Genomic DNA, 13,881 nt, shown 5'->3' on the forward strand with positions numbered 1-13,881 from the left:
AGTGCTTTCAAAAATAAAAGCACAACAATGCAGACTTAGTTTTAACCCTTATCAGTAATGTCGTGCCAAACGTTTACTACTTAGTACATACGTAAATAAACAATGCGGATTCGTCCTTGACTGTTACACGTTTTACGTGACATGTTACCCGCCCAAAAGTGTCAAGGGCTTTTCGTGTATATTCAAATAATTTCAGTAGTACTCGCACACGAACATAACTGTGAAAACACGCGATCAAAATCAAAGTAAATAAATCTAATTGAACCGCGATTTATAAAAGTTAAGCGCTGCATGTGTTGCATTTACATATAAATATGGCATGAAAACTATGTTCAGGCAAATACCAGTTTTTTCTCGATCCGAGTGATTCATGTTGATATTTTTATATGCATAGGTGCGAAGGAAACCCTTTGATTAACAGATTATTTAGTTCAATTAAATGAGCATCGATTCACACAAGTTGTACATATATGGTAATTAATTCTATGCACGCATTTCTTTACAACGCGCTGGATGTTTTATTCATGCACAATAATATGTGTAATCTAATATGAAGTTTCACCATAAAATTAATTTCAATTTAGGTCATATTTTGCTTTCATGTTACATAAACACATAATTTATTTTATTTTATTATATATGCTTACGAGCTTTACGTATGTGAGAGAATACGCTTTCGATGTTGTATTTGTTTATTTGCATCTTATTAAATATTTTTTATTTTTCGTCATTTTAATATGTTCGATTTGTTTCAGGCCAACCGTCATGTGAACGATCTATTCGAAGATCTTAAGGATGGGCTGAACCTCATATCGCTGCTGGAGGTGCTAACTGGCGAGCACCTTGTAAGTATTATATATTATATATAATGCCCTATAAAAATGTAATTTCCTGACTTTCGCTAAAACGTTTCGTGTCAGCTTGGCGTTAAAAGATAACCCAATTTAATAAACGTTATTTTTTTACAAATAGCCGCGCGAAAAGGGGCGCATGCGCTTCCACATGCTTCAGAATGTTCAGATGACACTGGACTTCTTGAGGTATAAAAACATCAAGCTGGTGAACATCAGAGCTGAAGAGATCGTAGACGGGAACCACAAGCTCACCCTCGGATTGATATGGACCATCATTCTGCACTTCCAAGTAAGTGTTTTTTTTTTTGTTAATTTATCGACTCGCAGGAATTTTTCGATCAGTGTAACGTTTATACATTTTGCAATATTTTATCGTACAATTAGCGCGTTTAGACCGTCAATATTTACGATGAGTTTAAACGTTCGTCTTTGAGAAGCTCTTCACTTGGTTAATTTCGTTGGGCAATGTATGCCGATTTAAATTGTTTTTTGGTATGATATTTTTATCGATCGTGGGCGGAATCGGAAATATAAGGTCAAATGATTTGTTACGTTTCGTAACAATTGAACTTGGGCTATAGGTTTTAAAGATCACAAGTATAAGGTCGTGTTTTTTTTTGAGGTCATCAAGGAAAATTGTAAAGGTCACTACTCGATTTTGTATATTTTTTACGTGAGATCATAGACGGTAAAATTGTTCAACATGCTTAGCGGAAATTCTATAGGAATTGCAGAGATGTCGATGAGGTCATAGTGAAGTAAAAAATATAGTATACAGTTATAACTGCATTTTTTTGCGGCTAGAAAAAAATATTAAGAGCTTACGTAGATAAGCATTTTTTAGAAATCAAACTTTAATTTAATTGTTACAGAACAATGGTATCGTTTTTTTAGTTGCGGTATCTAACAATAATTTTATTATAATTTCTTGATGGTTTTATAATGCCGTTCTACGGAAAAAACCGTATTTTTGATTTGGAATTTTAATTACAATGACAAACTGCACGAATCTACGCCTTTAGCTACATTTTGCGAATTAAATACATCTATATACCATGTATTTTTCGTTATTTATTACTATCTTGGGAAACGAATTAGGTTACATATTGCAGTCTATACTATGTATATATGTACATAGGAGTATGTGTTTTTAATGGTGTAAGGATGTTTTTATGAAGACATCTCTTATTAACTATTTATATCAAGTGATTATTATGGCAGTTATTGTAAATAGTATTCTATTACATTGAATTATATTTTACTTTAGATGAGAAGAAAATATAGGACATCCTGTATCATAAGAGCATTTATCCACAATGCCATTGTTTGCCCAAAAATACTATAAGTACTTATGTACAGTGAAGTATGATTTTTAGCGGTGTTGAAATTTCAACAGTTCTAATATAGGTTGTATTTTTTTTAACTTAATAAGTAATAATACCTACTATAAATACAATATTGTGTTTCGATGGATGTCATGCTTTTTTATTCGGTCTTGAAATCTTATTATTAGTAGTCTTATAATAGAAAACGATTTTTTTTAAATTCATCTGATTTTGAAACCACTTGTCAGGTGAAGAAAAGGTCGGTTACCTTATATGTTTCAATCAACGGACAGTATATTTAAATAGCGATTTTATGATATTTTCATAGCTGTCGAATCGTTTCAAAATTTAAGACTCAGACTTTTAGTATGTTCTGACTCCTACTCCGACTCCAACTTGAATAATTTTAATAAAATAAATTATTTTTTGCCAGGGTATAAAATTGATTAAACGTATTGTGTTATTTATCTATCTATTTAATATTATATACACCGAGCGTATAATTTTATTCCTAGCGTCAATTGCAATTTTGAGAGAATTTCTTTCGCAATTTTCGTTTTTTCCTCCCTACATACACATACACTGACTCGACAAATGCTTTTGCATGTTGTTTTTATAGCAAGGTTTAAGGTCATGTTTTTATAATATAAGGACGGAATAGCGTAGTCCGTAACTTCTCCGACTAGTAACTCTGAGGTTGCGGGTTCGAGCCCCAACAGCGGGACTCGAATTTTTATTTATAGAAAAATGCGCTATTAAATAATCGGCCCCAGCTGCAGCGACATATATTGATTATGAATTGTATAGCACATAATACTTTATAATTAATAATATAGATGTCAACAATTCCCAGACTTTCAATCTGGTGTGTAATACTTACCTGTAGGTATTCACTATGTCCCATTGACATATTCAGTTGGTATAGATTTGCCTGTCAGGTTAAAACGGAAGATTTAATAAAAAATAATTCCTGACAAATCGGACTATCAATTATTATCTCTTAATATCCCATTCTGCGCGTGAACCGGTTCATGTGTATTTTTCGTGTAACCCTTAATTTTACAAAGAATCCGCAGAACACCGCTTTTGATAAGCAGGATAGAGAATAATATAATATTTAGTACAAGCAATAATTCTCATAACGACGCTAGTGCCACCGCCTAACTTCTTCCAAAGCATGTCGCACATTACCAAGAATATTTCAATTGGTTCAAGTATCTAATTTAAAATTAATAAACAATGTATTCAATATTTTATATTTATGCTATATCAATTCTTATTCAAATAAATAAAATTATGTTTTATTTATATTATTATTATGGGCATTGTTTATATTATGAGTAATCAAATAAAAAGATCCCTATCTAAAGATGCGCTTTGTCCATCGACCAAACAAGGCTAATGCCGCACTCCACGGAATGCTAATAAATGTAATAAAACCTCGAAACATCTTCGCGTTTCTGTAAATTCGCACTCCATTGCTAACCTGTCACGTCAAATGTCACAACAACACGAGAGAGATCAGATCCGCCCGTCAGATTAGCGATTTTCGCATAATCAGCATTGCCGTCGCGTGCCATCTGTTAGCGCCATCGCGAAGTTTTTACGCAAACACACCAATCAATTGCACGCAGCCTTGTCGCAGCAGTTCGGATAAAAAAATCATGTCATTCGGAGGCTGGGTATTGAATTATTGATATAATCGACACCGATTGTGTGTGCGTACAATTATGTCATCCGCCAAAGGTCGCACTGTGTATTATATAATGTTTGCACAGTGAAAAAATCACAGCGTAGGCGTGAAGGCGCACATAACTTTTTCAGTAATATTTTATGGAAATTATTGCATAAAGTTTTTTACGATCTCAATGCTACCGGATCTGCGAGCTCGATTTTGGTCGTTTTTTATTTATATGGGACACACGGTGGAATGTTATCCTATCTACACTACCTGTCTGGCCAATGTAATGAATTGCGGTCGCCGAAATTAACGAGAACTCTAGTCATATAAGGATGATCTCATCAGCAACGTTTCTCAATACTTTTGAGTTTATTATAGTAGAAACAAATGCATAATAGTTTGATCTATTTTTTGCGTATTTTACCATGACATATATGTATATTTGAATTAAACATAAATAACCAATTTTCCTTGTTTATTTTCACACTTCGACTAATGTATGTTTACATTATTTATGATGTAATAATATGTGATAATTTAACAGATAATGGTATTAAAAATATATAATCACTGTATCGTTATCTTTTATTCTTATCTTAAGCTTTTTTTAGCTCAAAGAACATTTCTCAATTTAAACATGTTTCTTTTGTTCAATTTCAAATTGGTGTTCAAATTCTATATAATTTTGTTTTGTGGTTTTTCATTAATATCTTCACTAGGTTTGTTCATTAGTTCATAGTTAACTTGGTAGAAACTTTGCTTATAAGTGAATCTAGGATCTCTCATACTAATAAAATTATAATTAATAGTCAAATACTATAAATTATCTCTGACCATTGACCTAAAAGACTCGAATCCCATTTTGGACCTTGGTGTTTTTTTTAATTCCTATCGTGTCTGGGAGATCGGATTATTATATAAATATAATTCCGATCGATCAACACAGATTATGTTTACCTTGATTTTTGTAAAAGTTCTCTAATAATGAGCTACTTCAGATCATAGTGAATATGTTGTTTGTATTTAACAAACAATAATAATTAATTATAGTCTTCGTCTAATTATTAATATTGAAAAAAACGCGGAAATCTCATTAGGTTAAAAAAACATAATCGATTGAGCTAGATCTAATTTTAGATTGATTCTTCACTTTGCTGAATTGTTACAAGATAATTAATATAAATTCTTATTGTAAATATTTTTTTTCTCAAATGAAGTATATCATATCTCTTACTGCCTTTGCATAATCGTTATATTGTTAGTTACTTGACTTTCTATTACTTTTATATATTTATAATTTGCAAGTTTTTTCCTTCATTTGTACATTTTAATTTTTACTTCAATTAAATATCTCTCCACTTGCATTAATCAATCGTTTTATTACATTGACAATATGTATGAAATATCACAATTTTTTAAATTTAATGTAACTGAACTTCGCAAGATCTTACAGTACACTAACGAATAATTGATTGGAATACCCAATGATCGGGCGAATTATTTGTGAATTACAAATTATTTGACTTATGAGCTATATCTTATATCTTAATGGCATTTTAACTAAGATTAACAGAAATAATTTCACATATTTATAGAAAAAAAATAGCACCAAAATCTTGTCCGGTGCAAAGTTCGTGACATAATATCTTAGATTAAAAATAAAATTACGTTAATGGGTAAAAAATGCTATTTTTTTATGTATTTAGCTCTATTTACCGGTAATACCGGTTTACCGAAAACTGGTAATGCACGCCCTAGTATCAACATTAGTTATACTTTGAGTGTGATGCTATAGATTAATTAAAAGCATGGCTTATTCTTTATCAGGTTCTTACATATTATTTATGTATAATATCAGTAAGACTTTAGAAACACTGACTTTTTCAACCGTCATTTAGTTGACAGATAACTTCGCGAGATGCTATCAGGTGAGACGGGTTGGGATTTTTTATCGTCATCCTCATCTTGACCCATAGCAGACGCTTAGTGTTTTAGAACTTAATTTATTCGACGCCGATTTTGACGTTCCGTAATTGAAATTTACTCCACAGAATCATCTTTTGACAGGGTAATTGCTCCGCTGTAATTGCGCGCATCCTTCGCCTCTTACGCCGTACTGTTATTTTCCGTGTGTGAATAGCTAAGAAAAAAATGACATTGGCGCCAAATAGGTGCAAAAATAAATATGCCATCATTACAAACTTCTTATTATGGTCAAATTTGATTTATATACAATTTCGCGGAAGTTGACCATCATGACATCACTGTGTGTTCGAGAGAAAAAATTGCGGAAAATCAAGTCGAGTGAGGCCGCGTGTAATGGCGTCACTGTCGCTGTTACAGTATGCAGTTAGATTAGAGAAAGGGTTGTGATGTCATTAATTGCGATGCGAATATGGATATATAAGCCACGTCGATTCCCTCTATGGCGAAAGAACAATTTCGTTCGAGGGCGTTGCCGCAACATCGAGGAAAGGATTTCGTCAAATAAATTAAGCTTTTTGGCTCCAATTAGACGATTGCCTCATTCTCGATTTTTTGTGCGCGTCGTTCAAAATGCTTTGGAATGTTAATTCATTTCACGCGTGTTTCAAATTTAATTGCAAGGGTAAAAAATGCGTTTTACTAAAAGCCTACTTCCTCTTCGTGGGCTGCCCTAGATATGTGGCGACAAGCGTAGGAGATTTGGCATCGAGTCGCCAGATAATGTCTAGTCTCTTTCAAGGCTCTCTCGTGGGTCGAAGGATCGCGTGCCATCTGGTGTGAAAATCATATTATCAATCGCGCCGTGGGCGGAAAAGCCTAAGCGGCGTTGGGTAATCCCTTTTGAGCTTAAATAAGGATTTTGAGCTCGGTTCATCTAGGAAAATCGTTCTTGTGCCTCCGATTCTGACCAGATGTTGTCACCTTGTAAGGTGGACACTTGAACCGAAGATGTAGGCGATTTGTTGACGACTGGAAGCGTGGGCTAGATCTATGGACGCGCAAGGTTTTCCATACGATCTGATCTAAATCAACGTCTTGTGTTTTTTTTTCTTACGATATACCTGCCTTGAGGTCAAGATCAGATTGTATAATTGAAGCTTTACGGCGTTAAATTGTGATTTATTGTCATTTTGCATGTATTATTATAATTGCTCGATTGCATACCTAGACGTGCGCGTAATTTATGTAAATCATACTGTTGATGTTCCATCAATAATAACTATAAAAAATAAAGTTCATTATTTTCACTACAGATGGCATCACTATCTATTTTTAGAATAAATTTTCTTTTGGTTTGAAACTTTGCTAAAATTATTTTCTTTTTTTTCATGTAAAATATTATTACATATATTTATAAATATAATTTTATTTATCACTCAATTGCATAGTTTTCATTATTATATTCTAAAAAAAAAAAATAAACATAAATTTAATTGAACGGTTCGCTTAGCATGAACACAAAAAATGACCCAATCATCTGGCTACCTTTCAAGAACGATTTTTTATACGCGTGAAAATTATCATAATTTATCGTATTTTTTTAACGGTGGTCCGTTACTGTAAAAAAAACTAAAAGTAAAAACATCTCGCTTGCTTTTCTAGCGGAGTTCAAGGCCTTCAGTCGGTGCAATTAGTCGCATTCTTGAATTACCAGAAAATCGCTTTCGAACGATTCGCATCCGAAGCTAAACCAAAGATCACGTCTCGGGAGGTTCGTGCGATCGATATCGAACCGTTCACGAACTGTGAGAATCGTTTTATTAGAGTTAACTGTTTCATTGTTACCTACCTGAGTCTCATTCGGTGCTATTGTGGTCCAATTAAACGCTGAAATTAGATTGATTTGTACTGTTACATGATTTTATTGTCATTGTGTATTATATTTTTCATATTTATTAATGCGGATTTTGAACTTCAACATTTGCCCTTTAACTCAATCGTAAAAACAACGGTTCTTCTCTAAGATCGTGTCTTATAATTTTGCGCACGTATTTGCAGTCGATGATGTAATTATGTTATACAATTTTGCTTTACGGTTATGAATTGATATACTTTTGCTTTGATAGGTGATCAATATAGTTTATCATCATAATTAACAGTTGATTTTTTTTAAATATAATTTAATACACAAACACACTAAACCAGTATAACAACTTAGTATACTTATCTAAGTCGTAGAAAACAGCATATATGTTTGCTAATAAAATTCATAATTTTATAGTATTTTTAATATTCATTAATAAATTGATATTATGTATGTACATATTTATATCTTATATTAAACCATTTATTTTATATCATAATTTGTGCAAAACATGATTATTAATATCGTTTTATTAATTAAGTTTGCAATAAAATCTATATATACTCATATACGTCATATATTTTATCTCTAATCTGTAATTTATCACTTTAAATGGTTGTTCTCAAATACTGCATAACAATGGAAACTTTATGCTTAGATTTTTATTTTTACTTGGCATAATTGAGATTTTTAATTTCTTTACAATGATTCTTTACAATGTACGTTTAGTATCATTATTATTATATTATCTATGTTTACATGTAAGAATAATAGTAAACAAAATAATAATAATTCATTGTGATTCAATTTTTCACTCCAAAAAAATATCTAAAGTGTATCTAAATCTAATATGGGGGTATATACTTTTATATGTAGTCCACGGAGTTATGATGTATTTCCACATTGGCCTGCAAGATCATTTGGTTTGGCAGCCCCTGTTATAGACTAAAATGTGAAGATAGAGGTTTACATGTTATGTAATCAATGTTAAAGTCCTTATGTATCTTATTTTTGTCACACATCATTTATTGTGTTAAAATACCCAAAAATTGATTACATTGAAAAACTCCAAACCATTAATTTTTAAATATTTAAAATTCATGACTTGAGGTTTCTACTTTAGAGGATCATATGTATACAAGACTTCGCTCGTTATCTAAAATTGTACAAATAAAATGCTGATTACTTTAATCGCCGCAAAATCTCTTTGCTCTATGTTGCATCTTATATTTAAAGACACAATTTGATATTTCTAATATAGAATATCTATTTCAATGAAGAACAATTGTTAACTGATTGAATACCACCAGCACTGTTTTAATTGTAAATTAAAAATTGATGCAGCTCTGTTGCCATATTAAAACACCAGATAACATCATCCGCATTGTTTGTTTGATCTAGTTCTACGAGTCACGAGTTTTTTTGCTCAGCTTGAATTCGATCATTTCGGCGCCCGAAGCGGAACTCTTTTAGTGAAATAGTTTTAAAGAATCAAACAACAAGCCCTGCATCTAAGCCCGGCCAGTCAAGCGGAAAGGTCAGCAACTGCCTCACAATGCGTGAACCATCACTATTGCGATTCTCGATTGATTCTATGCCATCGAAGCGCACTGCAACATCCTGGTGCTCAAGATGGCGACCGAGACGGTCCACGGAGCTGGCATGTCTGCCGAGGATGCGGGGGCGCCAGCTGGTGTGCATTGCCTCCGACTCTGGCCAAGGTGTCCCCTCCCACTCACCTGCGATTGTTGAAACGGTCCGCTAGTCTCGTGCCACCGCCGGCCGGTGTAGCACGTTGTTACACTACTGCGTTTTAACTACACCCGAGTTCCATTATATTATACATACGATACGCGCGCGATTGCATAATAAAACCTATGTGTGTAGCCGGTGACCAGGTGTTGTAAACAATACGCAGAAAGGGCTTCCCTATGCCGATAATCACCTGTCAAAGACGTGTCAAATTTCACATGGCAATACAACCTTTGCCTCTCCGTTTTTTACTTCATGTGTTGCTATTTTAATTATGTTTGATACGTTCTTATGTACATACACATGAATTTATTCTTATCAAATTTCCGAACTCAAGATAAGCAATTGTTTATGATCTTAAATACTTTGTTTGAGTGTGTTTTCGCATTCTATAGGCGGCGGTGTTTACCTGATTAACATTTTCGTCACACGTGCGACGTCAACGCCCACTTCTCCAATGACATTTGTCTTATAAGAATCGCTAAATTGAGACATATGAAGGATTTTCATTTTGTTCTTAATATTATATTAATATTTGAGTGCGTTTTTAGTGCATTATTAACATTATGATTACGGAAAGGATCATTACATATATTTTATAAAGCTGATAAACCCGTGACTTTGTATATTTTATAACGATAGATCCATAGAATCTCTATTTAAATTATTTTTATAAAGCAAAATATTATTAGATTAGAATAAACTCAAAATTTTCATATAAATTTATACGTATGTATTTACATGTGACACGAACCACATTTGCAAAAAATATCATTGCAGTTTTTATGAGCTTTTTTTATAATAAGTGCATATTATACTAATTTTACGTTTGATGATTAAATTACATGTGCTTATTAAAATATACATATTTAAATTTAATAAAAATTTCATATATGTAGATATACTTTATGAATTATCTGGCGATCACGAAAACATTGTCGGAGTTTAAGACAAGTTTGATATGCAATGACACCGCTTTGTTTTGTGCCATTTATGTAAATCTACAGAAGCTGTTTAGCTTATAAATGATTTTTTTTTCATTCTGAATTTTGTGTAAAACCGGACGTTCCTTTAACGATTCATACGCTTATGGCAAGACAATAGACATCTAAAAATATCCAGCATCCTGCGAATGTGGACAGTGTGAACTCCTCCCAAACGTGATTCATTCTCTCATAAGCGCTCTCGCCGGCGCCTCGTCTCATTTAGTACCTAATAATCAACCTAATTAAGTCTTTGTGCGCTCACGTGAGAATAGGGTTTTTAGGCGGGCGTGTTTGTCAAATTTAATTGTAATTGCTGTGTGAAATTCGTCAGTGTGCTATACCAGATCTTTCGCGAACGCGCGAGTCGACCGAACGAACCGAACGAGAAATGTCAGTGCGAAAATGTCGATGTATAGATTTGTGAAAGACACGCAGGGCAGCGGCGCAAACAAGCGACTCTTCGTCCAGGCTACTCTAGAGGGCGACCATGACGAATATCAAAGAACCGCCATGGCGTCGTCGTCGTCGGCTTCGAGGCCGCTCAAGTCGAGCCTGAAGAAGACCGGCCCTCCGATTACCACCAGCATCAACAGCGGTATGTCGATCAATGCGTCACCTGCGAATAACGGAAGTTCAGCGGACCCTTACAGCGGAAGAATAGTCCATGACGGAAACCAAACCCATTTCGAATTCGACGAGGCCAGCGCTCTGGCGACGTCCTATGGCGCGGACGACAGCCTGCTGGCAATATACACTAAAAAACGACTATCCACAGAGGTGTTGGGATCGTCTTTAGAATCGACGAAAGTGTCGAGGAAGCACGAGAACGGCACCAGAAGGATCACGACCAGGATAGTTCGCAAGGTGACTACTCTATCGAGAGGCGAAGAAAAATCTGTGCCTCACGAGCTCACGAGGAGAGCGGCCGGAAGAGAAATCAAAGATTCGACTGAATATGCTAAAACTACTGCAGTCAAAGCTATACAACCTAGGCGTGTAAAGGTAAATAAAACGTGTGTGACACACATTGAACGGCTATAAACATACAAGTAGGAAGTAATGTAATACGATACGTTTTGCGTCTAATCCGATTTTCACTTAAGCCATTTCATGAAACTTGCAAATTAATCAATTTACGTACTATATATACATGTTTGTTAAATTATTTTTGTGTGCTATATGAATGAGTGTTATCTTTTAAATCGATACATTTTTTTCATTAGCTTTAACTTTAATTGACGCAAGTATTGTTTGCTTTTAAATTCATTAAATTTATTTAGATCATTTTAGAATAATCAACACGACGTTTTAAAATAATTATATATAAGATTACTTACAGATACACTTACCTACATAAAGCTTTTATGAACTAATATTTGCATTTACCTAGAACGTTCTCTAATAAGTGTTATATTCGTGAGCTTTTAATGAGATGGACAAGTTTTGAGAAGTGTGTGGTGTATGTAAAAAAATCGCATGACTCACCCGCGGTTAGTCAACTTGATCCACCGTCGGAAATAGCATCTTCATCACCAACCCTCTCAACGCGATTGGTCATAATTGTCGCTTGTTCAATATATGTCCTATTTATGACTTATTGTTGATATGTGTCGTTGCTCTCATCCGATCATTGTCTACCTGTACATATATGGCTTCTTAGCACTGTACGCTCATATATGGCCGTCGGACGCTCATCAGAATATCCAATTCTTAACTTGTGTCCGATGTTTAATCTTACGTACAAGATGGCGTGGTCGTCGGCCATAAAGCATTTAATAATAGCACCCGATCCGTTGCTATTTGGAATGGAAAATGCATATTCGATAGCGATCTTTGCATATTTTTGCGAGATGCATTAGAAATCTGAAAATTTAACAGCGCTCGTAACATCATAGGCTGTTTTATTGTTTTCAGCGCCCCTGTAGCAGAACGCCATTAACAAGACGAATGAGTGTTTTATTAATGGCTTTAATGGGAAAAAAATATAAGACACATAACATCCAGTTCCCACAAAACGTTACCAAACTATGTGTATAGATAGTCGTCGCCGCGGATAGGAAAATCGAGGATTTCCTTTTTCGTACGACGGCTCTTGCATAATAAACGGTTAATGTCGCGTTGTTAACCGAGGTGAGCTTGAACACGGTCCCTCTCTCTAGCCACTGTTTTTTTTTGCGAAACATTTTATAATTGTTGTTACTGAACTAGCAGACAATCCTGTGAAAATTTACTTTTTTTTCGTCCAGATGCATATATCTACACATACATATACATCATTCACATCAGTTTAATAATTAATCAATTCTGTTGCGTACGCGAGCAAGTATGATGGCGATGATGAATTGAATTCTTGGTTGTTATAAAAAATAGTTGCTTATATTAGATTACTCGTTCACACGTTTGCGGAGAACGGGCCACAAAAGTTCGACGAAAATGTAATTTTTCATGTAAAATTTTGTAAAAAAGAAACAGCATATTTACAGATTAAAATACTAGTTTCCGGTACGAAGATTTATTGTAAAAGCGATATGTTTTTTTTTTAACAAAACCTATTCGGATAGCACATTAAAACGTAAGCTGCGTAGAAAAGATCAGAAGATTAATATTTTTTAAAGTTAAATCTATATGGAGCTCATAATACTTGCATGTACACTTGCAATACATTCATTGCTTACTTCACTCTATTTATTAATAAGATATAAGTTATACATATTTTTACTTTTTCATATTCTCAATAAAAAATAACGCATGTATCATACATATTGAAATCTTTCTTAACCATTGTACAGTGAGATATTGCTATGTAATAATCCAAAATTTTCGCTCAAATCCAAAATTTTCTGACTCCAATAGCAAATGTTTTTCTTCGCCTTATTTAAATAAAATGCCAACCGATTGATGATATTTTTTAAAAATGGCGGCTATTCACAACATAAAAAATCATAGCTCTGTTAAAAAATATATTAGAGAAAAAACTTTATCTATAGTAATTAAATGAAAATAAAAATTAAGCGTTTTTTGTCATTTGGTTAACGTCAAAAAAATTTAAGGACACGATAACTGCCGTAATTTTAATCATATTGACATGAAACTTGCTCTAAAAATAGTTATTATAAATATTTTTGCTGAATTCGTTAGTCTACCTAATCCCCTATCTTGAAGTAAAAATGTTTAACAACAAAAATTGAGATAAAATTAAAAATATAAATTGTATTTTCAAATCAGTTAAATATTATTAAAAAAAAATATAATTTATTAAAAAAAATCAGTTAAATTATATTTTCACTGGTAAAAATATATATCTACCAGTGAAAATGTATTCCGATATAATTTCACTGAAATGACATTTAAAAAAATATTTTCAGGATAGATTCGAAACTGTTGTTTTAGATTTTCTTTGAGAGATAACTCGAGAATTTCAGGTTTCAGAATCAGGAAAAACATTTCATTAAAATTCATAGTATTTTATTAAATGGCATGCATAGACAAATTC

General features: G+C 33.3%; 1 protein-coding gene across 44 annotated transcripts in view; it reads left to right on the forward strand.

Annotated features, from left to right (window-relative positions):
* shot (dystonin-like protein short stop) overlaps nucleotides 1-13,881 on the forward strand; it is a 189,480-nt gene that overhangs the window by 104,882 nt on the left and 70,717 nt on the right. For 18 of the 44 annotated variants that reach the window (XM_088201380.1, XM_088201346.1, XM_088201347.1 and 15 more), the window contains 2 exons: nucleotides 756-845; nucleotides 973-1,143. In XM_088201380.1, coding sequence (XP_088057506.1) covers nucleotides 756-845; nucleotides 973-1,143 — 261 coding nt within the window. Of the gene's footprint in view, nucleotides 1-755; nucleotides 846-972; nucleotides 1,144-9,413; nucleotides 9,551-10,719; nucleotides 11,391-13,881 lie in introns of those variants that run through there. The other 26 variants (XM_088201339.1, XM_088201350.1, XM_088201335.1 and 23 more) reach the window with 16 other exon arrangements.

This window comes from Plectrocnemia conspersa, unplaced genomic scaffold (genome assembly GCF_051122295.1).
Source record: "Plectrocnemia conspersa isolate PC_06_02 unplaced genomic scaffold, ASM5112229v1 ptg000013l, whole genome shotgun sequence".
Classification (NCBI taxonomy): Eukaryota; Metazoa; Arthropoda; class Insecta; order Trichoptera; family Polycentropodidae; genus Plectrocnemia; species Plectrocnemia conspersa.